Source organism: Ursus arctos, unplaced genomic scaffold (assembly GCF_023065955.2).
Source record: "Ursus arctos isolate Adak ecotype North America unplaced genomic scaffold, UrsArc2.0 scaffold_19, whole genome shotgun sequence".
Taxonomy (NCBI): domain Eukaryota; kingdom Metazoa; phylum Chordata; class Mammalia; order Carnivora; family Ursidae; genus Ursus; species Ursus arctos.
In genome coordinates, this window is record NW_026622863.1 from 53,270,794 (window position 1) to 53,294,099 (window position 23,306).

Sequence of the window (23,306 nt, forward strand, 5' to 3'; positions counted from 1 at the left end):
ACTCAGAAAGCCTGCTCTGGGCTTGATTGTCTTATCGGTGAAATGGGGATTGTCGAGGGTAAACTATGCCCGTGGGGTTACAGCGAGGGTTTAGTAATATAAATGCCTTACCCGCTTGGGCACATAATGAATATTCAGTACATGGCAACTATCATTAGTGATACAAATTCTATTAAACAGATAATATGTATCATTTTTTAAAAGACTTTTATTTACTGGGGCGCCTGGGTGGCTCAGTCCTTAAGCGTCTGCCTTCGGCTCAGGGCGTGATCCCAGCAGTCTGGGATCAAGCCCCACATCGGGCTCCTCTGCTGGGAGCCTGCTTCTTCCTCTCCCACTCCCCCGCTTGTGTTCCCTCTCTCGCTGGCTGTCTCTCTCTCTGTCAAATAAATAAATAAATAAAATCTTTTTAAATAAATAAATAAAGACTTTTATTTACCGGGGCACCTGGGTGGCTCAGTTAAGCGTCTGCCTTCAGCTCAGGTCATGATCCCAGGTCCTGGGATGGAGTCCTGCATCGGGCTCCCTGCTCCGCTGGAAGCCTGCTTCTTCCTCTCCCACTCCCCCTGCTTGTGTTCCCTCTTTCGCTGTCTCTCTCTCTGTCAAATAAATAAATAAATAAAATCTTACCCCCCAAAATTTTTTATTTATTTACTTGAGAGAGTGAAAGAAAGCATGCGCTGGGGCAAGGGGAGGCAGCGGGAGAGGGAGAAGCAGACTCTCCAATGTGCTAGGAGCCTGACGTGGGGCTCAATCCCAATCAGGACCTGAGCAAAGGCAGACGCTTCACCGACTGAGCCACCCAGGCGTCCCATGTTGATTGTTTTCAGCAGGTTATTTTTAAGAAACTGCAAACACAGGACAAGCTCTATAAAACTGAGTCACGGTTACCCTTTGTAGGTGATGTAGGGAAATCTCCATTTGTAAGGGTGTCTCCCTGAAGAGGGGGAGGACTCTAAATCTCTAGGAACTTCTGATAAATGGAAAACCTGCACAATGACCTGCTCTTGCTCACTGTGCTTTTCCTGGTCACCTCCCATAACTGACTGCCACCATCCTGTGTGGCTCTATTAAAGGTGATGGCTCCCACCATTCCAGAGTTACTCCGCTTTCCTGGGTCTCTCCCTTGTGCACAGGACATATATATATTATTAAACTTTTGTTTTCCTCCTGTTAATCTTTTATCAATTTAATGATTAGACCAACCAAAGAACCTAGAGGGGGAGGGCACACTTTTCTGCCCCTCTGAGTTGGCTGCTTGGGGAGCAAAGTGAGGTCCACGTCTTAGTTTTTCACTTGGTCCATAAGAAACACCCCAAATGGCAGCTCATATCAGCATTAATAAAGCAGGGGCGTTGTGCAGATCAGTAGTCAGTTTGGGTTTTCTTAAGCAGTCCAACCATTATTAAATGACATGTTTTCTAAGTGAGGTGGGAGGTGGGGAGGGGGGGAAAGCAGGCTCTTTCAATACCTTCCCCAGCCCACCCTCAGCAGGAGTGCCGCCGATGAACACCACCAGCTAATTCTAGACCAGATCTCGTGGGGGAGGAAGGAAATAAGTCATAACAACATTAGAGGGAATTATTTGGGGCTGGACTTCACAGGGTTAGGGTTCAACATGGTGCCCACGTCAGACACCAACCACAAGATCCAGGGCTCCTGGCCCATCTTCACTTCTGCACAAGTTGGCTACAAAATCAGAGGTTCCCACTAGTACGGGGCTAGTGGACCCACAGAAGTCAGGAAAGCACTGTACTTATGGTAACAGTTTTATTACAAACTATATTGTTGGGAGGAAAAATAACGGACGCAGAGAGAGAGAGAAAGGTCGGGTTCCTTCATCCCTTTAGAAGGACACCAATCCATCCCAGGGGCTCCACCACAAAGACCTCATCCAAACCCCATCACCTCCCAAAGACCCCACCTGTGAACACCAAGATACTAACAATTAGGGATTCAACATACGGATGGGGGTGTAAGAATGTACACAACAGTCTCTACACGCTGGAAGAAGCAAAGAAATGGAGTCTTCCCTGGGCTGTTCATTTAGGACAAGGGGTGACCTAACAACTGTTTGGGAGGAAAAATTCTCTACCCTTCCAAGGTTTCTCTGGGTGGTCTAAGAATTAAACTGACACCAGACAGATTAGCAGAAGAAAATATATTGAATTTAATTTTGCACATACAGGCTCCCCACATGCACGAGAGGGTCCAAGACAGGGAGGCAGGATGAGGAATCCATGGGTCCTGCGCTAAGGATAGGGCTGGGGGCTGGGGCTCCAAAGGGGAGCAGGACAGTGAGAACACAGGTTTGGTGAGTGGATGTTTGCCCTGCCGTATAGATGGCCACTCAGATAAACCTTATCTCTGGGAATAGCTCTAATTCTGGAAAGACCCCCAATTTAGAGTCTTCTAGGTACTTAGTTATGTGAGAGGCAAAAGTTTCTCTTGAGCCTGCAGGGTCTCCATTGCCTTCAGCTCAAAATAGTCCGCATGCCAAAGCCAAAGTGGGCCCAAGACCTCTTTAGGATTCAGGAATGAAAACATTAACGAATGTTAGAGCACAACAGACCGTTATAGACGGTCTAGTCAGTGTTTCTCAATCGTACTACACATTAGAATCTTCTGGGGAGTTTTAGAACACAATGCACTGGGTTATGACCACGACAGTTTGAACGAATCTCCAGAGGTGGAGCCTGGCGCCGTATTATTTTTTTTACAGCTCTCAAGTGGCTCTGAGATACGACCAAGATTGAGAACCAGCGAATCTACAAAGTTTTGGGCTTTTTTTTTTTTTTAAAGATTCTATTTCTAAGTAATCTCTATACCCAACGTGGGGCTCAAACTCGGAACCCCAATATCAACAGTGGCATGCTCCACCCACTGAGCCAGCCAAGCGCCCCTGTGCAAAGTTTATTTTTAAAATGAAACGTCATTGTACTGCCACAAATGAAAACCCCACATTTCTTGCCATAAAGATAGTCTTAACAGTAAATACAATGAAAAAGATATAACCTGATATAAAGGGATTAGTAAGCATTAACTTACTCCTTCACGGAGAAGGCCTGAAAAAGATCTGAAAAAAATAAATAAATAAATAAATAACGATGACCTGACCACAGGATTCAGAGTTGCCGCACTTTATGCCTCAGGCGTCATGTGGGGCACTGACCTCGTTCGGCCCTGATTCCAGAGACAGGACGAGGGAAACATGAGTTGGCCCAATTTTGCTAGACAATTTAAAAAACCAAATACTAGGGGCGCCTGGGTGGCTCAGTCGTTAGGCGTCTGCCTTCGGCTCAGGGCGTGATCCCGGCGTTCTGGGATCAAGCCCCACATCGGGCTTCTCCGCTAGGAGCCTGCTTCTTCCTCTCCCACTCCCCCTGCTTGTGTTCCCTCTCTCGCTGGTTGTCTCTCTCTGTCAAATAAATAAATGGAATCTTAAAAAAAAAATACTAATACGCAATGAAGGCATACCTGAAACTAAGAAGAAAAAGATGCTCGATACTACAAAGGGAGGGTAAGGTGGGCTGAGGACAGGGGCACCAGATCTGATTGCAACTGAAACGACCTTCAAGTCAGCTAAGCAGCCCCGGTTACTTTCCAGATGGCGCAGTGATGGACAAGATAGCTGACCCAAGCAAAGTTAGGGGCCGTGCTCAGACCAGAAGCTAGAACTGGAAGTCCACCCCATCATTTTCCACCTGAGGAAACTCTGAGCTCATCAAAGATGAGAACTGACCAGGGTCAACCAGCAGCGGACATGACAAGGGCAGATTTTCGCAATTCCAGTGTCTTATTACTAAACTCTACAGCATCCCTCAGGGAGAACAGTCACTGGCTGTGTGCTGAGAAGCAAGATTGGCGCTCACAAAACCCACTACGTCCATTTCTCAGATCAACACACTGAGACTCCAGAGTGAGGAAGGGCCTTGTTCAAATCCCCAAACAAAAGATTATGATGACAATCAGACACTAACACTTGAGAGGTCATTGTGTGCGGAGCACGGTCCTAAGGTTCCATTAGAGACTCAAATTCTATCATCATCCTCAATTTACACGGGTAAACTGAGGCACAGAGTGTCTGCACCTCGCCCGGGTCTCAGAGTTAGTAAGGGGCAGAGGAACTTCAGAGATCATTTCACAAAAGGGGAAACCGAGGCCCACAGAGGATGTAAGGGTTCCGGCCCAAACCTCCCGTGGCGGGGGCTGGGGGAGGTGTTACAGGGTAGGTCGCCCCAGGAGGGGGCTCAGAATGCACGACCTCTTCAGATTTGCCCTCTCCCCGCCGTGGGGAACTATGACGTCACATGCGGGGAGTGGGGGCTGCGACCAGGAGCTTTGGGAATCCCATTCGGAAACCCGGGCGTGGGAACCGCGGGTGGCACTCACCTCCGGAGGCACTCCTTCGGAGCCCACACATCTGGCCTCGGGAACGAGGCCCGGAGCGCCTCGCCGGCTCAGACTCCGCGTCCCTCCACCAGCGCGACCCGCGACAGCAGCCAGGCGACCGCGGCTTGCGGACCCCTGGACATCACCGGCCGAAAAGGAGCGCGGGGCCAACTCCACGCGCATGTGCGCCCCCGAGCTGTCGCTTAAAGCCGGTGGTGCGGTGTCTCAGCCAATCGGAAGTCTTCTTCCAGCCTGGCCCCGCCTCATTCGTCAGGCGTCCGGCGTCCCGCTGTCTCCAGGGCAACAGTAGCCCGCCAGCCTAGAGAGGCCCAGAAACTTCTGGACGGAGACGGGAGGCTCCTGAAGTGAGAGAGGTCTCCAACGCAGGCGTTCCTGCTTCCTTTCCTCGGCTCCGTTTGCCAGGTCCTGCCACAGGGGCCGGCCCGTTCGGGGGCCTCGGTTGTGGGGGCCTCGGCCCTCACTGTGGGCCTCGCGGAGCTGGCCCGCGGTCACCATGGTAACAGCTCGGCCTCGCGGTCCGCCTCTTGCGTACTGACGTCACGCGCGGAGCCCCGCGAGGAGGTAGGGGCGCATGCGCCGGGAGAGGGAGGTGTGGGGTTAGTCCGTGGGCGGAGCCGAGGGGAGGGCGAAGTGAGGGCCAGTGCTTGGACCAGAAGCGAGCGTTGAAGTGCATCCCCATCGTTTTCCGCTTTGAGGAAGCGCAGAGCTCATCAAAGTAAGTGCAACTGAAGAATTGGTATTTTCATTTCAAACTGTTTTACTTGGCGATGATTTTAGGTTTAGAGAAAAGTTGCAGTTGGAGGGTGCCCAACATGCCCCTCCAGCAATCTCTCAGGACCGCCTCACGTTTGTGAAAACCAGCCTTTCACGTCGGAGCAATGCTATTAACTGAGTTCCAGCTCATTTCATGGTCCCACTCTCTCCTCCGAGGTCCTTTTCTGTTTCCGGGCCGTTAGGAGCCACGTGGCATTGAGTTGCCAGGTCTCCCCAGCTTCCTCTGATCCGCAGCCGTTTCTCAGACTTTCCCTGTTCTCCATGACCTTGACAGTTTAGTTTTGTTTTTTTTAAGATTTTATGTATTTATTTGTCAGAGAGAGAGAGAGCACAAGCAGGGAGAGCGGGAGGCAGAGGGAGAAGCAGGCTCCCCGCTGAGCAGGGAGCCCCATGCAGGACTTGATCCCAGGACCCCGGGATCATGACCTGAGCCGAAGGCAGACGCTTCACCTACTGAGCCATCCAGGTGCCCCTTCAACTGCCTATTTTAATGAACTTTTTGATGAACCAACCAATGGCTGGTCCTGATTATAATGATAGGAGGGCTTCTACTCTGTCAATACCCCCATTTTACAGATGACAAATTGAGGCATTGATGACAAAAACTTCCCCAAAGTTGCAATCCAGTAAGTGGGGGGAGCTGGAATTTACACTCAAGAAACCTGTCTCCTTGTTAGAGCCCAAGCTCTCAACCAGGACCATGGGCACCCTCAAATATAATGTGGGCAAAGAAGCACGCAGGCTGGACAGCTGGGACATGGCCTAGTCTTGCGGTCACTACATCTTCAGATCCCTGTTTCCTCAGTTAGGGGACCTAAATGTTTGTACAAAAAAAAAAAATAGACTTTGTAATGAGTCAAACCTGGGTCAGACCTCAGCGCTGCCATTTGTGTGACCTTGGACTAATCATCAGTCCCTCTGGGCTGTAGTTTCTTCGCCTATAAAGTGGGCAGCATAACAGAAGCTCCTGATAGGTTGTCACCAGCATTGGTATATATGATTCCTGGCACCCTTGCCCCCCACAAATGGAAGAACTGAGCCTTCAGCCGCTTCAACTAGTGTAGGTTTAATTAGAGAAACAGTGGGGGAGGTTGAGAAAGGCCAGGGAGAGCAGTTGTGGGGAGACCCCTGTGGGTGCTCACTCGCCCTGGGCCTGTCAGGACCCTCAGGGACGCCTTCCTGCAGTGCCTCTGGGCAGGCAAGTGTCATCCTCAGAGGACCCCAGTTCGTTACCCTCCAAGCTGGCTGTCTGGGGCAGACAGGCTTCTCAGGAGGTGAGACTACTGAGCAGGTGAAGGACTGGCGACCGCTGAGCTGAGCCGAGGCAGGGTCGCTAGAAAGAGCAGCAGGGGTCGGTCCTAAGGAAGGGAAGAAAGCAGAGAAATAGAGGTGTGTCTCGCTTTGTCCTACTCACTGGGCTGTTCCACCATGTGGAACGCCCGTCCCCAGGTCTGAGCAGGGGGCTCCTCCCTGTCACTCCCAGCAGGTGCCTCCTCCTCCCACAGGTTCTTGTGGCCACGGCCACCTGTGGGGGGGGGGGGCACCCCTCCAGTTCCTTATGTCCCCACAGAATGTCCCCTCACCATTGGGCCTTTCAGGACACTCCCCTGCTTGCCAGTTACCTTCCCCTGGAGGGCGTGCTTGGTGACTGCAGGGACCCCTCCACCAGCCTCCCCCTGCAAGATCCCCTGGGCCCCCCCCCCCGCCCCTTCCATCCCTGGCCCTTCAGTGCCCCTGGCCCCTTCGACCCTCCACCCCTCCATGCCTCCAGCCCCAACATCCCCATACTCTGTCACCCCACCCCCCATGCCTCCAGCCCCCCTGCGGCCCCCAGCTCCACCAGTAGTACCCCCAGCCTGGCACGCTGGAGCCACGCAGCATTGGGGCAGGGAGTGAATAGGTAAGGTTTGCTCTGTGTACTGGAGTCCCCGGGAGTGATCAGGTGGACTTCTCCCCCCCAGGGAGGGGTGCAGGGGTCTGCAAGCTACAGCCTGAGGGTAACTCCAGCCTCCCCCACTTTTCATAGTTTTTTAAAGTTGAGGTAAAATCCGCATCACATAAAATTCGCTATTTGACTGTTTTAACTAAGCAAGGCTCCATCCCAGAGTAGTCCCTCAGTAAGTTAAACAGAATTACCGTATGACCCAGCAATTCCACCGCATGTACCCGAAAGAACCGTTGAAAACAAGTGTTCAAATAGAAACATGAACACAGATGTTCGTAGCAGCACCGTTCACAATAGTCGAACAGAGAAAACAACTCAGAGGCCCTTCAGCAGTTGGATGGATAAACAAAACATGGTCTGGGCATCCGACGAAATGCTGCTCAGCCATGAGTGAGAAAGAACAAGGAAGTGACCCCTGCCACCGCCTGGACGACCTTGAAAACACGATGCTCAGTGAACGAAGCCTGGCGCAAAGGCCACATGGTGTGTGGTTCCATTTACGTGGCGCGTCCAGAACAGGCTCCTCCACAGAGACGCACCGAGTTGACTAGTGGTTGATGAAAATGTTTTGTAGCCACATGGTGGGGAAGGGTAGCCCAACACCGTCAAGGAGCTAAAGGTCACCGTTGGCACGTACGACTCTGAGATTCCACCACTGGAGTTTCCTAACCCACCCTTCTCAAACTCGAGGCAACTGGGACCCCCGCCGTCCCACCCCAGCAGTGGACAGCGTGCCCTTCCCGGCCATGACGTACCTGCTGTCCACTTCTGTGGTACAGTAGTGGCAGTAACACTTGGGAGGTTGACGAAGAAGTGAACCGGAAACAGAAAGACACAGTAGGGGTGAGGCAGGTCAAGTTCCTTCCCTTCCTTTCTCCCCACTCCTTCCTTCTTTCCTGCCCCCCTCTCTCCTCCTCTGCTCTCGTTGTGACATCCCGTGGGCCCGCTGATCTGTCAGCCTCGCCTTCCACATTCTCTCCGTCCCCATAAACATCCTCTAATATAGGGTTTCTCAACCTCATCACTGCTGACATTGGGACCCAGATCACTGTGGTTGGAGCTGTCTTATGCGAGGCGGGGTGTTCAGTATCCCCAGCCTCCACCTACCAAATGCCAGTGGCTCCGCGTCCCCAGGCATGACCACCAGTAGTATCTCCAGATGCTGCTGCGTGCTCTGGGTGGCAAGGTTACCCCCACTGGAGAGCCACTGGTCTAACCAAGGACCCAAACCCAACCAAGGCTCATCTCATTGGTCCCATTTGCCCCCCCCCCCCAGCCAGTCTGCCAGCACTTCTCCTTGTAGACCTGCTAGGAGGTCCTCCTCGCATCCACTCCCATCACCACGCATCCTGCCCAGGCCATTTGGGCCTCCTTCTCACAGTCTCTCTGCTTCCCCTCCAGCTCTGATGCCACGTCACCGTCCACACACAGCACCCACAGCGACCCTTTTGTACTTCAGATCAGATCTAGCGATGGCTCTCCACCACACTTGGAATAAAAGCTTTCTTCTTGCCATGGTCTAGGAGGCCCCTTTGGGATCTGGACTCCCTCTGCCCCTCTCAACTCCTGCAGATTTTCCTTAGGTCCCTGAGGCACATAGTGTGTTTTGGCCTCAGGGTCTTTGCCTTGCACGTTCCCTTCGCTCACAACGGCTATCCCTGCAATTCTCAAGGCAGGCCGCTTCTACGACCTCCGCCCGCCTTCTCGGGCGAAGCAGCCCACTGCCCTACATGCCACGAGAGGTCCCCTGAGTTGTTTCCTTTTCTGAAGCTCATCTCTAGTTTCATGTCTGTCCTTCCTCTATCATGTGAGCTCTGTGGGTCCAGGGACCTTGTGGGGTCTTGTAGTCCCCAGCGTCCAGCAAAGGGACCTGCTGCATATATAAATACTTGAATGTGGACGAAATGAATGACTACTGGCCATTTCTTGCAAGTCATAATCCACGCCTGTGCCCCCTTACCTCTACCCCCACACCTCTGCTTGCTGTTTGGCAAGTGACTTGGTCCTTAAGAACCTACCTTACATGGAGAGAGAGAGAGAGGTAGAGCCAGAGACTGACTGAATGAATGGTAGTGTTTCCTAGGAACATCTGGCGCTGTGTTAGTGCAGAAGGGAGTGGCTCCTATCCAAGCTCCAGGATGGAGGCAGGGGGTGTAGGGGGGTGGTGGAGAGAGACAGGGAGTGAGGGAGGCAGGGGCGGTTCTGTTTACACAGGGGGATCTTCTCTCCTACCCCTCCACTTGCTTGGCAGTCCCTTCGCTCCCTCCACTCCCTTTCTCCTCTCGGTCTGCCCGCCCCCCTCCCGCCTCCCTGCCCCCTTAGGTAACAGCTCCTTCTTACCCAGTCTCCTCTGTTGTAGGACACAAACAAGAAGGTGACCATCATATAGGCGCATTTCAGCATGTTCCAGCTGGTCCGCTTGGTTGGCGGTTTCTTGGGGGTGGTGGTGGCCAGGGAAAGCTTCTCTGGGAGAGCCCGGTGGGAATGATGCACACTGAAGGCCTGCCCTGCCCTCCCAGAAATCCCGCCCTTCCCGAGCTCCACACCGTCTGTCCACCTGCCCCTCGAATTGCCATTTTGGTCTCCTGCTGCCGGTCCCCCTCCGTGCACTGCACCGCAGGCGCCAGCCTCACCCGCCGTCCTCCGGCTCCACACTTGTGCCCTAACACCCCGGTGTGGCCACATTGCCTCTCCGCCTCCGACCGAACGTGGCCTGCAGATGTCCTTGCACCTCCCCAGCCTGCTTTCCTGCTCTTTCCATTCTAAACATTTTAGTAAAGTGTAACAGACAGAAAACCTCAGATTTTTACGATATGCGTTTTATGATTGTGCGTGTACGCAGTAACGTCTATGTAAACGCCATCTGACCCTGGGAATGTGTGTGTGGGAAGTTTGATTACAGATTAAATATCTTTGACGAAGTATTATTCAGATATTCCTCCTTTTGTTTCACTTTTGGTCATTTGAGTTTTCTTAGGATTTTGTCCGTTTTGTCTACACTTGCCATTTTACTGGCATAAGGTTTTTCAAACTATCCTCTTTATTATTCTTTTAATACCTGCGGGATCCCTTCCCTCCTGGTTTTGGTGATTTGTTTCTCCTGTATTTTTTGTTTGTTTCTTATCAGCAGTGCACGAGAGCTACATTTTTATTAGTCTTTTCCGGAGGACTGGCTGTTAGCCTGTTGATTTCTAGTGTACTTTTTTTTCATTGGCTTTTCATCACTTCCTCATTCTAGTTGGGTTTAACCTCTTTCTCTTTTTCAGAATGCTTTAGATACTCAAATCATTGGTTTTCTGCGTTTTCACCTTCCTTCCCTCCTTTCTCTTAACATACACATTTGAGATCATAAATTTCTCTCTAAGCAAATCTTTGGCAGGACACCTGGGTGGCTCAGTCGGTGAAGCGTCTGACTTCAGCTCAGGTCATGATCTCAGGGTCCTGGGATCGAGTCCCGTGTCCAGCCCCTCATCCCACTGGGCACTGTGCTCATCTCCCTCTCCCCCTCTGCCCCTCGCCCCACTCATGCTCACTCTCTCTCTCAAATAATGAAATAAAATCTTTTTTTAAAAAAGTCTTGGGGTGGGGCACCTGGGTGGCTCAGTTGTTAAGCATCTGCCTTCAGGCTCAGGTCATGATCCCGGGGTCCTGGGATCAAGCCCCACATCAGGCTCCCTGCTCCGCTGGGAGCCTGCTTCTTCCTCTCCCGCTCCCCATGCTGTGTTCCCTCTCTCGCTGACTATCTCTCTCTCTCTCTGTGTGTCAAATAAATAAATAAAATCTTTAAAAAAAAGAAGTTTTGGGGTGCCTTGGTGGTTCAGTTGGTTAAGTGTCCAACTCAGTTTCAGCTCAGGTCATGATCTCAGGGTCCTGGGATCGAGTCCCATGTTGGGCTCCCTGCTTCTCCCCCTCCATCTCCCCCTGCTTGTGCTCTCTCTGTCAAATAAATAAATAAAATCTTTTAAAAAATAGTAATAATAATAAATAAATGTCTTCAATCTGAAGTTGACTGAGGCTTGTTTTATGAACCAACGTGCAGCCAATTTTGGTAAGAAAAAAAAATCCCACGTTCACTTGAAAAGTCTATGCATTCCATCGGGGTCGGGTTCAGAGTTCTTTCTGTGTCAATTATGTCATGTTTGTGCGTTGCTCTTTTACCTTCCATGTTGAGTTTTATCTGCCTGTCCTGTCATCTGTTGAGAGACAGGTGTTGAGAGAGGTGTTGAAGTCCCCCCTGTGACCGTTGGATGCATCTATTTTTTCTTGTCGTTTGGCCTGTTTTCCTTTTATGTAAAAACCAGTCGCTGTGTGAAAACATTGAGAACTGGCGTATTTTCCTGGTGGATTAATCTCTTTCTCGATTTCAGTGCCCCTCTGACAACAGCGGGGTCTGGGCTCACAATAGTAACGCTGGCTTCCTTTAGTTGGCGGCTCAGGGATATACTCCTGATGACAGAATTCCCCTTACTTTTCTTTCAAATTTTCTGTCTTCGTCTCTCTCTTACAGATCTCTTGTGGGAGGGAGGAGTTAAAAATGTTCTCTTGGTGATTTTAAACTATTTCGTGACTGTTCCTAGAGGTGGTTTTCTTTATATTCACTCCCCTTGGGGTTCTCAGAACTTTTTTTTTTAAGATTTTGTTTTTTTTAAGTAATCTCTGCCTCCAACATGGGACTCGAACTCATGACCCCGAGATCAGGAGTTGCATGCCTTTCTGACTGAGCCCCGCCAGGCGCCCCTCTCAGAACTTTGAAAATCTGTTGCTTGAGGGATACTTTTACCAATATGCAAAATTCCTAGCCATTAACTCTTGACCTGTCACTCTGGTTTCATTTTCTCTCACTTCTCCTTCTTAAATTCTCATTTCACATGTCTCGGCTTTTCCCCGGGTCTCCTGCGTCCCATGTGCCTCCTTCTGTATTTTCTACTCTTCCACCCACTGTGCTTCACCTTGAGTGATTCCTCCGGACCCGTTTTCTGGCTCCCTAACCGTGCTCTCTGCTGTTAAGCCCAACCACTGAATTCCTCATTTCAGTTATGTATTTTCAATTTTGGAATTGCCACGTGACTATTTTTTTTAAACAAACTATAATTCTCTGGTGAAATTCTTCATCTGTTTTTGTGAACTTAATAACTGTAAGCTTTTTTTTAAGTGTTTACGGCTACTGTCTCAGCCACCCGGAGGCTTGCTTCCTCTCTATCGCCTGGCTTCCTCTCTCTTGGTTTTCGGCCACGCAACCCTGACACTCGGGACTGACGTGTCATTTCCAGGGGGAACAGGAATGTTCCCACGCCTGCCTCGGTGTGTTGGGTGTTCTTGGTACCAGTGAGCAGCTCGGAGGAGCAGGGTGGCCTCAGGGCTCTGGCTGCCCTTCACACGGACACCTCGGCGGGCACCGGCGCTCTGCCCGTGGTTACCTGGAGGCTTCTCGCCTTGTGGCTTTGTCATAAACCGGGCTGAAGGAGCTCACTGTCCTCCAGGCAGGAAAAGGTACAGACGGACCCACGACATACCTTCGTCCTTGCAACCACTCGTTTCTTCTAAAGGTGAAAAGGAGGAGAGGAAATCATTAAGGAAGCATGAAGGGGACGGAGGCAGTGCCTCCGGGGGCCTCCGATGGGGAGCAGAGGGGATGCCGTGGCCTCCTCGCTCGACTCCTTGGTCCCCAAGCGCTCTCCCTACTTCGTGGCCTTGGCACATTCTGTTCCCTGTGCCTGGAGCGCCCTTGGCGCAGCTGGGCCGTCAGCCTGGCTCCCTCACCTCTTCAGGTCTTTGCCAAAATGTCACTTTCCCTCAGCGCCCTCTAAAAGCCCGTTGACCTCTCCCACGCTGTCTTTGCCTCTCCTTCTCTCCACCGTGTCCGTCGGACTCGTCCACATCCAGCAGACGCTTCACCGACTTTACTTATTTTGTTTTCCTTCTCTCTCACTCGAATGCAAGTTCGTGCAGGCACCGATTCCTGTCTGGTTCCCTGCTCTCTCGGGCACCTGGGACCGGACTGGGCTCAGAGGGGCTTGTGTTCATGACCGTTTGTTGAATGAATGACAAAAACGTTAAACCACTCAGGATGTGGTGACAATGGTGAGAGGCTGTGAGGTTCGGTGATTTCTAAAGGCTCTTCCAACACTAAGAGAAGAAGCGAAGCGCTCAGTGTTTCTGCGCACAGGGGTAAGACAAATACAAGGGCCAGACGGCACAGTCACTACTCACCGTTCAACACCTGGAGGCTCAGCAAACCTAAGGAAGACAGCGCACAAAGTGAACCAGAAAAGGCAGCGTCAACGGTGCCCTCGAGTCCCCGAGTCCGACAAGCTCAGCACGAGCTCCCCCTCCTCCGAGAAGCCCTGCTGGATTCCAGGTACCTGTCCTCGTTGCCCCTCCCACGGGACACTGATCCCTCTTGCCTTATAACCATCGTCTCCCCCAACAGACTACGGGTTTACGCAGACGTGCGAGCGTGCCGGATTCATCTTCGGGGGCTCCGCTGCCCTGCGTGGCCCCGGCACACTGAGTGTACAAGAATATTCACGCCAGACAAGCTTCCCACCAAAACCCCACAGCACGCACGAGATTCTGACCTAGGATCTCTGATGTCGCCCATCCGGGGGAAGAGGTGTCCGGGAGGCCAGGCCATGGGGGCAGACGAAGTCCAGAGTGTGGAGTCCCAGGGGTCATGAGAGACGAGGCCGTAAGGAGGAAACAAATCACAGATCAGAAGGTGGGGAGACCGGGAGCCCATGAGAGCAGAGCCCCGATGGGGCGTGGTGATCAGTTAGGACTTGGCAGTGAACAGGGGAGACCATCCAAAGCCTCGTTGTCTGGGTCAGAGGGGAAATCGAAAAGCCGAAGGGACTTGCATCAGATCAGGGTTAGGCTTGGAAGGCAGCCACCGTCCTTCTCCTTGTATTAGTGTCCCCGTGTTGTCGGCACCCCGTAGACTTCGGATGAATAATGCCGACTTTGTGAAGACGTTGTGGGAGAGTATAGAGCGTGATGCTGTCTCCAGTGCCTGGCACTTGCAAAATTCTTAATGGATTCCAGTTATTATAATCACCAAAACCACCATATCATTGCCATATCCCTGATCTGAGGAGGGGGGTTGGTTCCCGCAGGACACCCCACCTGTTTGAAAGTCAAAGTAGTACAGCTATTTTTTCAGGTCCCTGGGTTTTAAAGAAATTTCTCTGAGATGATCCAGGGCTAGGAATGGACCCTTTAGCAGAGATAAGAAAGGGAACAAAGCAGGAGGGGCGGGGGGCAACATGAAATAAGAATCTTACTTTTCAGTACTGTTGAGATGCGGGCAGCAAGGAGGTGAACATCCAGTAGGGGTCAGTGGGCACCGACAGAAACAGGAAGGAGAGGACCGGGAGGGCGTTAATGGGTCCTTCTTAGCTCACCCCACCCTGGTGGTTCCCAAAGAGACCCTCCCACAGGAGGGAAAGGAGGGTATCCCCCAGATTTCGTGGGACGTGCTGGAGGCCAGGATGGGTTGCTTCTATTCCACTTGTCCCCTTTGGAGACACATTTATCCAGGTGGCCAGAAGCCGCGGGTACCCATTTTCCTCGGGGATTCATCTCCCAGAGATTAGAAAGATTATCAGCAAAGGATCCCCTTGACCCGTTTTTATCTCCTTTCTCTCCCGAGGGTCAGGAAAGAGTAGGCTGTATCCCTTACACATGCCTCAGTACAGCCTTGAATTCTGGGGCAGTGGTCGTTGGCTTTTGCGAATCTGATAAAATCTGGGGACTTCTATGCATATGTGCTCACATACCCAGTCATACCTGCAGCCTCGGACCCACCCGAGTCCCAGACACCCTCTCTCGGTTTTCCCTGCAGCCTCGCGGGGCCGGTGGACCCTACAGCTCATGCTGAGCCTCCTGCAGGGGTGGGGGGAGTGGGCAGTAGATTGAGACCTCCCTTAGCAGAGGGTCTCTCTCAACCTGGGCCTAAATCGAAGAGAACGATTCAAAAATCCCCTTCTCTTCTTGTTCCCTACACTTCATAGCACCCAAACACATCCCCGTGACCCCTAAAAAAGGAGAAAGAACTTACTTGTCACTGGAGGGTGCCGCAGAAGCCGAAATCCAGAAGTCGGTATGGAAGAGAGCAGGCAAGAGAGTAAGATGACATCACCACCGCCCCAAGGACGCTCCGTTTTTCCTTCACTAAGTAATCTTAAATGACTTTCAACTTCTGATGCATACTAATTATAAACTCACAAAATATTGCAAAAATAGTACGGCGGGGTCCTGGGTGAGCGCCGTTCAGCTTCTCCCAACGGCGGCATCTTCCGTAACCATAGTACGTTGTCAGAACCAGTACACTGACGTTGGCACGATACCGATACCCGGACGATAGAACGTACCCCGATTTCACCACTTTTCTTGTGTGTTTACTTTTTTTAAAAAAGTTTTATTTTATTAAATACTTCCTATCTCACAGTTCTAGGGAAGCCATCTTAAAATCACACGGACGTCGTACCTTGGTTTATAAGTGAAAGAAGGGAGACTCACAGGCACCGAGGGTGTCGAGGAGGCCCACGCAGTGACCCAGCACAGGTGGGTGCCAGCGAACCACCGCCTCTGCACCTCAGGGGAGCGTAGAGGTGGGACTTGAGACCGAAGATTGAGGGGAGGGCACCACTTCTTTATCTGTCCACTTCACCCCCGTACACTACGCTGGGCCCCACCTCAACAGTCCGCTTATTGAGTTGAAGTTGGTGGGTCCACGTGTGTCGTTAGTGTGTTGAAGGGTCACCCCCTGGGAAGCGTGTTTCAAACAAGGAGCCTTGAGCTCCACCCCAGATGTCCCGATTCTTTAGGTCGATCTGAGGTGGGATCTTAATTTTAAATAAAGACTCTGAGAGGCATTGCTCTGGCTCAGAGGTCAACAAATATCGTCTTCTTTTTTTTTTTTTTTTTTTTATAAACTAGGCTCCACGCCCACTGTGGAGCCCTACACAGGGCTTGAACTCATGACCCTGGATCAAGAGTCAGACGTTTAACTGACTGAGCCACCCAGGTGCCCAACAAACATCTATAAAGGGCCAGAGTAGCTGTTCTCCTTCCAAATCCTTAACAGATCCCCGGCATTAGCCGTTGTCGAGGACATTCGCTTCCTTTAAGAAGCGTTTGTGTAGCCCAGCTGTGTCCCAGACCTTTTCCTAGGCCATGGATTTAAAGGATGGACAAACCTTGGTCTCAGAGGAAGAGGAGAGATGCTCCCCTTCCCACCCCATCCCCCCCAGAGACAATGGTTCACCGCAGCCGAGATCGTCCAGTGGAGTCTCCTGCCCCCAGGCCAATGTCTAAATGCCTGGGTCTGGACCAACCCTTTCCCAGATATTTTAAGGAATTCCAAGGCCCAGAGAGGGTTACAAGAATGTAATCTCAAGGACACGGTACTCACTTTCTTCTTCTGTCCTGTCTGGAGGGGAGAATGCAGGCAGCCAGGTCCCGATGGAGGCGCGGAGTAGAGAGAGAAAAGGGCATTAAGACTGGGAGCCTAGATACGGGCAAGCCTGAGCGGCCGGAAGAGAGCAGAGGCAAAGGACTACTAGAGACGAAGACTCGGACTCCATCGTGCAGTCAGTCTGTCTCTGCCACAAGTCTGGACGGAGCGTCGGCCACGTACAAGGCGTGAGGACACAAGGACAGCAAAGCGGGCGAGGTCCTCCAGCTCGGGGACTCTAGCCAGAGAAGCCTGACAAGGGTCATCTGCGGGGCACAAGCCGGGTGAGTGTGTTTGGGTAAACCTGCAGGGTGCGTGGTTGCCGACCTTGTGGGGGGGCCAGGGAAGGCATCTCGGAGGCACTGTCGCTGTGTCTGAAACCTGAAACGTGAGTAGGGTTAACTGTGGGAGGACATCTGGAAGCGGGGAGAGGAAGGCATCCCAGGCAGAGGGAACGGCGTGGGCAGGGTCCTGGATAGGAAGGAGCCTGGGGCTTTGGAAGGACTTTGAGAGCCCCCCCCCCCCGGCCATGGGGGCACTGTGGTATAGGACGACCATGGCACAAGAATGTCTGGGGCCGGATGGCGCACAGGGAGGCAGCATTGCAAGATTTGGACCCTTGTCCAGATCCCAGCTCTCCACACACTAGCTTTCTGACCTGTACCCCACTTCTCCGCGCCTCCAGGTCCTCGTCATGAAAATGGAATTCTAAGGGGTGACCAGCCATTCTGGCTTGCCCGGGACCGAGGGGTTCCCAGGAGAGAGAGTTTTAATGCTAACACCGGGAATGTCCCGGGCCAACAGGTCACTTTAGATTATGATGGCATCAACCTCTCTTAGGGGAATTAAAGAATGCAGGCAGAGCCCCGAAAACACACTGACTTTTTTAAGGTGCTTAATGAAACTTCTGTTAGTTGCCACTTTGCCCCTGATGCTCTGCTTCCTTCTAGGCCTCAGTTTCCCCATCTGTGTACTGGGTCACATGATCTCCAGCCCCATGAGCCTATGACTCGGGTTGACGGTATTAGGTGTTAGGTCGTCACGCCCAATAAAGGCTTTATTACATTGATCTTTGGCTTTATAGCGGGCGCTTGGCTTGGGGACCAAGAAGCACATTTTTAGAAAGTGCAGCTGCCATCCAAGGAGGGCTGCCCTGCATGGATGAGGGGGATTGTCTGAGGGTAGGAGTTAGGGAGCACTGAATGATTCGCCTCAGGCAGCGCGGGAGGAACAGCCCCCGAGACGGGAGAATGCAGTCTACTCAGGGCCGTGACCTCTGCTCCCTCCCTAGCCCTCCTTGGAGCTCACTACTTGCAGACAGGAGCGGATTTCTCGTGGGAACCAACAGAGGAGAGCTCTGCTCCCAGGCTGATGAGAGCCGTTCTCTTCAGATGGCAGAACCAGTGAAGAGGGCTCTGGACTCCGGGATCCGCGGACTGTGGGCTGGGCGGAGTCTGGCCAGCTCTAGCCGGCTCCCTAGCACCGGGTTTTCCATATGTTCTGTCTTAACATCACAAGCACTGGCTCTGGTGTGCGGGAGGAAGACAGACTTGTCCCTGGCCACTCGACTGGTGAGGAGTGGAGCTGGGCTAGAGCTCCAGGCGAACCGCTTCTGGAAGGCCGGCTCTCACGCACTCTGCCCCGGCGTCTGAGGCCATATGCATCCCTTGGGAGGGGGGCGTGAGATCTCGGTGATGGCTGAGATCTCAGGGGGGCCAGATGTAGCTTTAACTCCCGCACAGGGTGGGGGGGGAGGTCGTTCCCCTCACAATTCCCCGGTGAGCAGAGAGAAAGTCTCAGAACAATGCTGGCTGGTCTGTTACCCCTGCTCTAAAGTGGGGAGAACAGGCTTCAGACAAAGAGTCTCAGTAGAGACCAGCATCACGTTATAACGTGGCAGGAACTCCTCCCCGTGTCCAGTCTCCCTGTTTGTACGAAATGGGAACCCAGTTTTTTCAGCCATCCCAGCATCGAAATTCAAGAAGTTACAGAATCCCCAGTGTTGCCAAACATGGGGAATAAGCATTCTCGTTGGCTCTTGGCGGGAGGGTAAACGTGTTCGATCTCTGTCCACATTTTCAATGCCTGTGCCCTTTGACCCAGCCATTTCCCTGGTAGGAGTTTATCTCAACATGTCAGTGCAAACGTGAGAAGAGCAAGAACACGGAAGGAGCGCGAGCCGCAGCGTAAACACGAACGGGAGCAGATCCGAAGCAAAGATGAGAGGAAAACCAAAGTTCTGTGAACAGGACACTCGTTAAATTACACGAGAGTGAGTGAAATACTGTGCAGGTGTTTGAACGGAAGAGGCAAGTTCTGCTGAAATGCACAACATTTTTAACTCAAAAAGTGGACGGTAGCCATATGTGCGTGTGAATGTTTCTGGTAAGAATGCTCCAGAGACGCGACAGACCTGGGATGGGATGAGGAGGAGATTTCTGATACTGATTTTATGTCCCCTCGACTTCTCCCACGTGCACAGACTATTTTCATAACGTCAGAAATCTACGGCATAATAACTATCAGGTAGGGTTCCGGCCCTGCCATGTGGTAATAGAAAATTTCCATCACCTTAAAGCTCAAAGCAACACAATGGGACTGGATGCTGCCTGGATGGCTCTCCCCAATACATGAATAAATAAAACACATTTTAAAATAAAGAAGTACGTGACTCCCTCTGTAAGTCTGCTTGACCTTGTAGACGGGAGAAGAGAAACACCAGAAAGGATACAGGCCTCCCACTTACCGTCCGTTGACAACCTGGTCATCATACCTGAGGAAGAAGACAGACCACACGGTACGCAAATATGACACAAAGAAATAGTCCCAATGAATGCATTTCCCCAGCTCAACAGATTTAACAACCTCTGTTCTTTGGGAAGTGCGGCTCTGGTGCCTCAGGCATGATTTAGGGTTTCCCTCAATACCCCCTCTGTCCCCTTCCCCCATCCTCACTACCAGGCATCCCTCGTCTCGAATATCATTTCCGTGTATTTGTCTCTGTTCTCTGCCTGTGTCTAGATCCAGCTGGTCCAGGCACAGAGCAGATGCTCAGAAATTCGTGCTCAGACTTCCCACCGAGGTTCACAGTGCAAAGCCATCACGAGCGTGGCAAGGGATTTACCGAGGATTCCTGACAGCAGCCCATCCAGAAGAGTCAGCATGGTGGCGGCCAAGGTCACGGACGGGGCGCAGAACGGCGGGATCATGGAGATGGAGCCGCAGGTAGAAAACCAAACATAAAATGAGATGCTGGGGGTCGGGAACAGGCTGGGGAGTAGAGTCCACGGTGAGGGGTGTGGGCAGTTAGGGGCTGAGACCCTGGCGTCCCTGCGCTTGGTGTTGGAGGGAGACTAAGTGAGCTGGGGAGCGGTCACGGACCGTTGCTCAGCCGTGCTACGAAGAGGCGGGAACGACCCGCTCCTGACTCTAGAACGACGTGCCGAGGCGTTAGCTCTAGTGACTTCACACCGACCCTCTCAGATCAGTGTCCCCGTGTTGCCTGTGAAGGTCACACAAGAGAAAGCACGTGATTTTTGAGACCCCCTGTAGCTGATGAGTGGGTGCAGGGATTCAAGCTCAGAGCTGTCTGACGTGCTCCGTAAACCCCCCACGTCCTCATCCACACAATGGGAACGCTGATACCCACCGCGGGGTTGTGGTCGGGTTTCCTCCGTGCTGAGGAATTCTGCTGTTTGTTACTGGAGACGTCGTGTTTGAGTAGCTCACAGAACTACCCTCCATATCACTTAGAGTAATCAGATCGTACTTTCCAGGAATATCGGGCTACATGTGACATCCTGGCTATACGTTGTACTAACTGGGTGATCTTGGACTGGTCACTGAAGTGACAATGCCCCTGAAAAATGCAGATATTACGTCCATTTGCAGCTGTGGCAGTAAGGAAGGAGGAGAATGCCTATGGGGCGGGGGAACTTAGCCTAATTCCTGGCCCAAGGTAAACATCCTATAAATGTTAGAAATAGTAACATGGGGGCAGCTGGGTGGCTCAGCCGGGTAAGTGTCTGCCTTCAGCTCAGGTCAAGATCCCAGGGTCCTGGGATCGAGTCTTGCCTGGGGCTCCGAGCTCTGCAGGGAGTCTGCTTCTCCCTCTGCCTCTACCCCTCCTCCCACTTCTGCTTTCTCTTTCTTTCTCTCAAATAAATAAAATCTTTAAAAAATAGTAATATAAGTAGTAATAATCATAATAATTACATTCTTAGAGAGGGGTGTGTGTGTGTGAGTGTGTGAGTGAGTGTGTGTGTGTGAGTGTGAGTGTGTGTGCGTGTAGGGGTGGATAGGAGCAGGAAGAACTGTTCAATGGTTTTCTTAGGCTGCCTTAGAAAGTGCTTCGCGTCTGCGACTGCATTTAGCCTCAGGAACCAGGCATGGAGGGGTGAAGTGACTTCCCCAGGGTGGTCCGGCGAGGAAGGGGCAGGCCTGGGCTCTGAACGCAGAGGTGCCTGGTGCAGAGCGGGTGGCCCTTCTGCCGGTCCCCACCTCACGTCCTGACTTAGCCTCCTGCCTCCCCAGCTTGCGGACTCCGTCCTGAAGCCCTGGTCTGTTTTCCCTGAACTCGTTCCAGATCGCCGTCTGTTACCGAACGAATGTGTGTGTTCCCCCCACATTCATGTGTTGAAGCCCTAATCCCTCATGTGATGGTATCTGGAGGTGGGGGGGTCCTTTGCGAGGTAAGTAGGTTTAGATGCGGTCAGGAGGGAAGGGCTCCCCGCCCCACCCTGTGAGGACACAGCAGGAGGCGGCTGTCTCGCTGGGGAAGAGCACGCTCGCTCTCACCAGGAGCCGAATCCCTGGCACGTTGCTTTCGGACTTCCAACCTCGAACTGTGAGAGGTGGCCTTGTTGCCGCCACCCAGCTCTGGTGTTCTGGTACAGTAGCCCGGGCCGCCCTAGGCACCATCTGTGGGGAATCCTGAGCACATAGTGATGATGTGGCTTTTTCTATCCTGCTCAGAAGGCGGAGGGGAAATCAGTCTGTCCAGCTATGAGATTTCGGGTGGACTCGAATTTAGCTCCGTGGCCCGATGGGTTTCCTTCCGTCATATGCAAACCACGAACATGTGCGCAATCTCTGGGCAACTGGGATTGATTGATTGACTGATTGACTGATTGATTAGCTGGGAGGGTCTGTCTCCATAACAACCAATTGTCATCTCCACTTCTCAGCTGGGAGGAAGGGGTGCAGTATTTTGCTTTCTTCAAGATACTCTAGTACTCAGTTTTGTAGGTCTCTAGACTAGAAGCTGGGCTGTAGACAGCCGGGAGAAGAAAGACCCATTGAAGGTCAGCAGAAATTATCCCCGTCGGACACAATCAAACCAAAGGGAGGCAGGTGGACCCAGGTCTTACCTTTCAGCACTGTTGACGGGCAAGCCCCGGGAAGGAGACGACCGATGGCAGCCGGCGGGGATCATTTTCCCAATAAAGGTTCGAAAAGAATATGAAATCAATCAAGTCATCCTTCATACCTCATTGTACCCCGTAGGTCCCCAGATAGGATAGGGAACCAGACTGAGAAGCTGTGATCCATTCTAAGAACCCTTTGGAGGGCCCCTTGGGAGACACATTTACCCCAAAGTCAAAAAAACCCCAGGGATACCAGTTGTCTGGGGCATCCAGATTCTCCTCCCCCACGGGGGTTTTGGAAGGTTTGCAGAAGGAGGGTCTGTCTCCATAACAACCAATTGTCATCACTTCTCAGCTGCAGACCAGGAAGGCTAATACTCAGAAAACAGGGAAGCTTATCCAGTCCACACTGTATTTTTCTCGTCTAAAACCCACCAGATGAATACACGCAGTCTAATCCAATGCAGTTGTACTTTTTACAGCAGAAGGTCACTGATCGTACTACTGAAAGTCTGATTGAAGCTACAAAGTGCACGTTCCCAGAAGACCACACCAGTTCTTCCCCCCCTCCTCTCAGTTTTACACGGGAGTGCAAAGGTTTGTTGACCTCCCCGAAGGCCATCTCTTTGTCCCCTGGGATCTGCAGATTCTGGGTTTGGAGCCTGAGTCGGGACCGAGAGCCTCTCTGGGAATCTGTCCTGGTTGAACGTGGCGGTCAACACTTTTGCCTCTTCCTCGCACCCCTTCTCTGGGTGGAAGGGCTGCCTAGTTAGGTAGGGGGGAGCAGGTAGGGCTTACTTACATTTGACTGGAAGGGCAACAGAACCAGGAGTCAGTGGATTGACGTGGAAAATAAAAGCAAGGGAGAGAGTAGGATTAGTGCTAACGTTATCCACCTCAGTTAATTTCTTTATTCCTTCATGGAACATTCGTGTCTTTCGTACTTACGGGTCTTCCCTGCCCCCAAGACAAAGCCTGTGTGCCGGACCCGAGTCCCACCTTTCCCCCCACATTCCCTGAGGGGTCCTGACATCGGAAGGAATCTGAGAGGAGCTAGCTACGGGAGTACAAACTTGGGGCTTTACACGCTTCTTACTTTTTTCTTCAATGGCGGCTGGAAGCGGAAGTGTTGGCCATCCAGATTCCAACAGGAGCAGGAAGTAAGGAGAGAATTCAGCGTTAGATCACTGTGATGACCAAGGAGACAGATAACCCACCCACTGCGTGTGTCCATAAGTCTACCCAGGTCCACCCATCATCCCCCCATCATTCACCCAACGGACATTCGTTTAGCACAGACCGGCCTCTGCCATATGCTTGGTGCTGGGAAAACATAAATCAGACTCGGTTCCTG

The 23,306-nt window shown here is 52.0% G+C and overlaps 2 protein-coding genes and 1 long non-coding RNA gene across 7 annotated transcripts in view; 1 reads left to right on the forward strand and 2 right to left on the reverse strand.

Moving 5' to 3' along the window:
• Nucleotides 1–4,557, reverse strand: part of ZNF667 (zinc finger protein 667) — a 42,007-nt gene extending 37,450 nt beyond the window's left edge. Inside the window, exon 1 of the mRNA XM_057313926.1 lies at nucleotides 4,393–4,557. Coding sequence (XP_057169909.1) covers nucleotides 4,393–4,423 — 31 coding nt within the window. The 5' untranslated portion in view covers nucleotides 4,424–4,557. The remainder of the gene's footprint in view (nucleotides 1–4,392) is intronic.
• Nucleotides 4,558–5,037: 480 nt separating this feature from the next.
• LOC125283331 (uncharacterized) lies at nucleotides 5,038–20,762 on the forward strand. 4 transcript variants are annotated; one of them, XR_008960047.1, is made up of 7 exons: nucleotides 5,044–5,128; nucleotides 15,142–15,305; nucleotides 15,579–15,694; nucleotides 16,569–16,870; nucleotides 17,878–19,383; nucleotides 19,608–19,811; nucleotides 20,363–20,761. It is a non-coding gene; the product is annotated as an uncharacterized LOC125283331 (long non-coding RNA). The 4 variants fall into 4 exon arrangements; XR_007191091.2 differs by having other exon boundaries at nucleotides 19,608–20,762; XR_008960046.1 differs by lacking the exon at nucleotides 5,044–5,128 and adding an exon at nucleotides 12,233–13,490 and having other exon boundaries at nucleotides 19,608–20,762.
• EDDM13 (epididymal protein 13) lies at nucleotides 6,238–13,962 on the reverse strand. Of its 2 annotated transcripts, none has more exons than XM_057313959.1 (6): nucleotides 13,711–13,962; nucleotides 13,343–13,369; nucleotides 12,646–12,672; nucleotides 9,473–9,597; nucleotides 7,888–7,925; nucleotides 6,238–6,545 (listed from the first exon to the last, which is right to left on the reverse strand). In XM_057313959.1, the coding sequence occupies exons 1-6, from the start codon at nucleotides 13,805–13,807 to the stop codon at nucleotides 6,521–6,523; spliced, it is 339 nt and encodes a 112-aa protein (XP_057169942.1). In that variant the 5' UTR covers nucleotides 13,808–13,962; the 3' UTR covers nucleotides 6,238–6,520. The 2 variants fall into 2 exon arrangements, with proteins under 2 accessions (XP_057169942.1, XP_057169941.1); XM_057313958.1 differs by having other exon boundaries at nucleotides 12,550–12,672.
• Nucleotides 20,763–23,306: the final 2,544 nt, after the last annotated feature.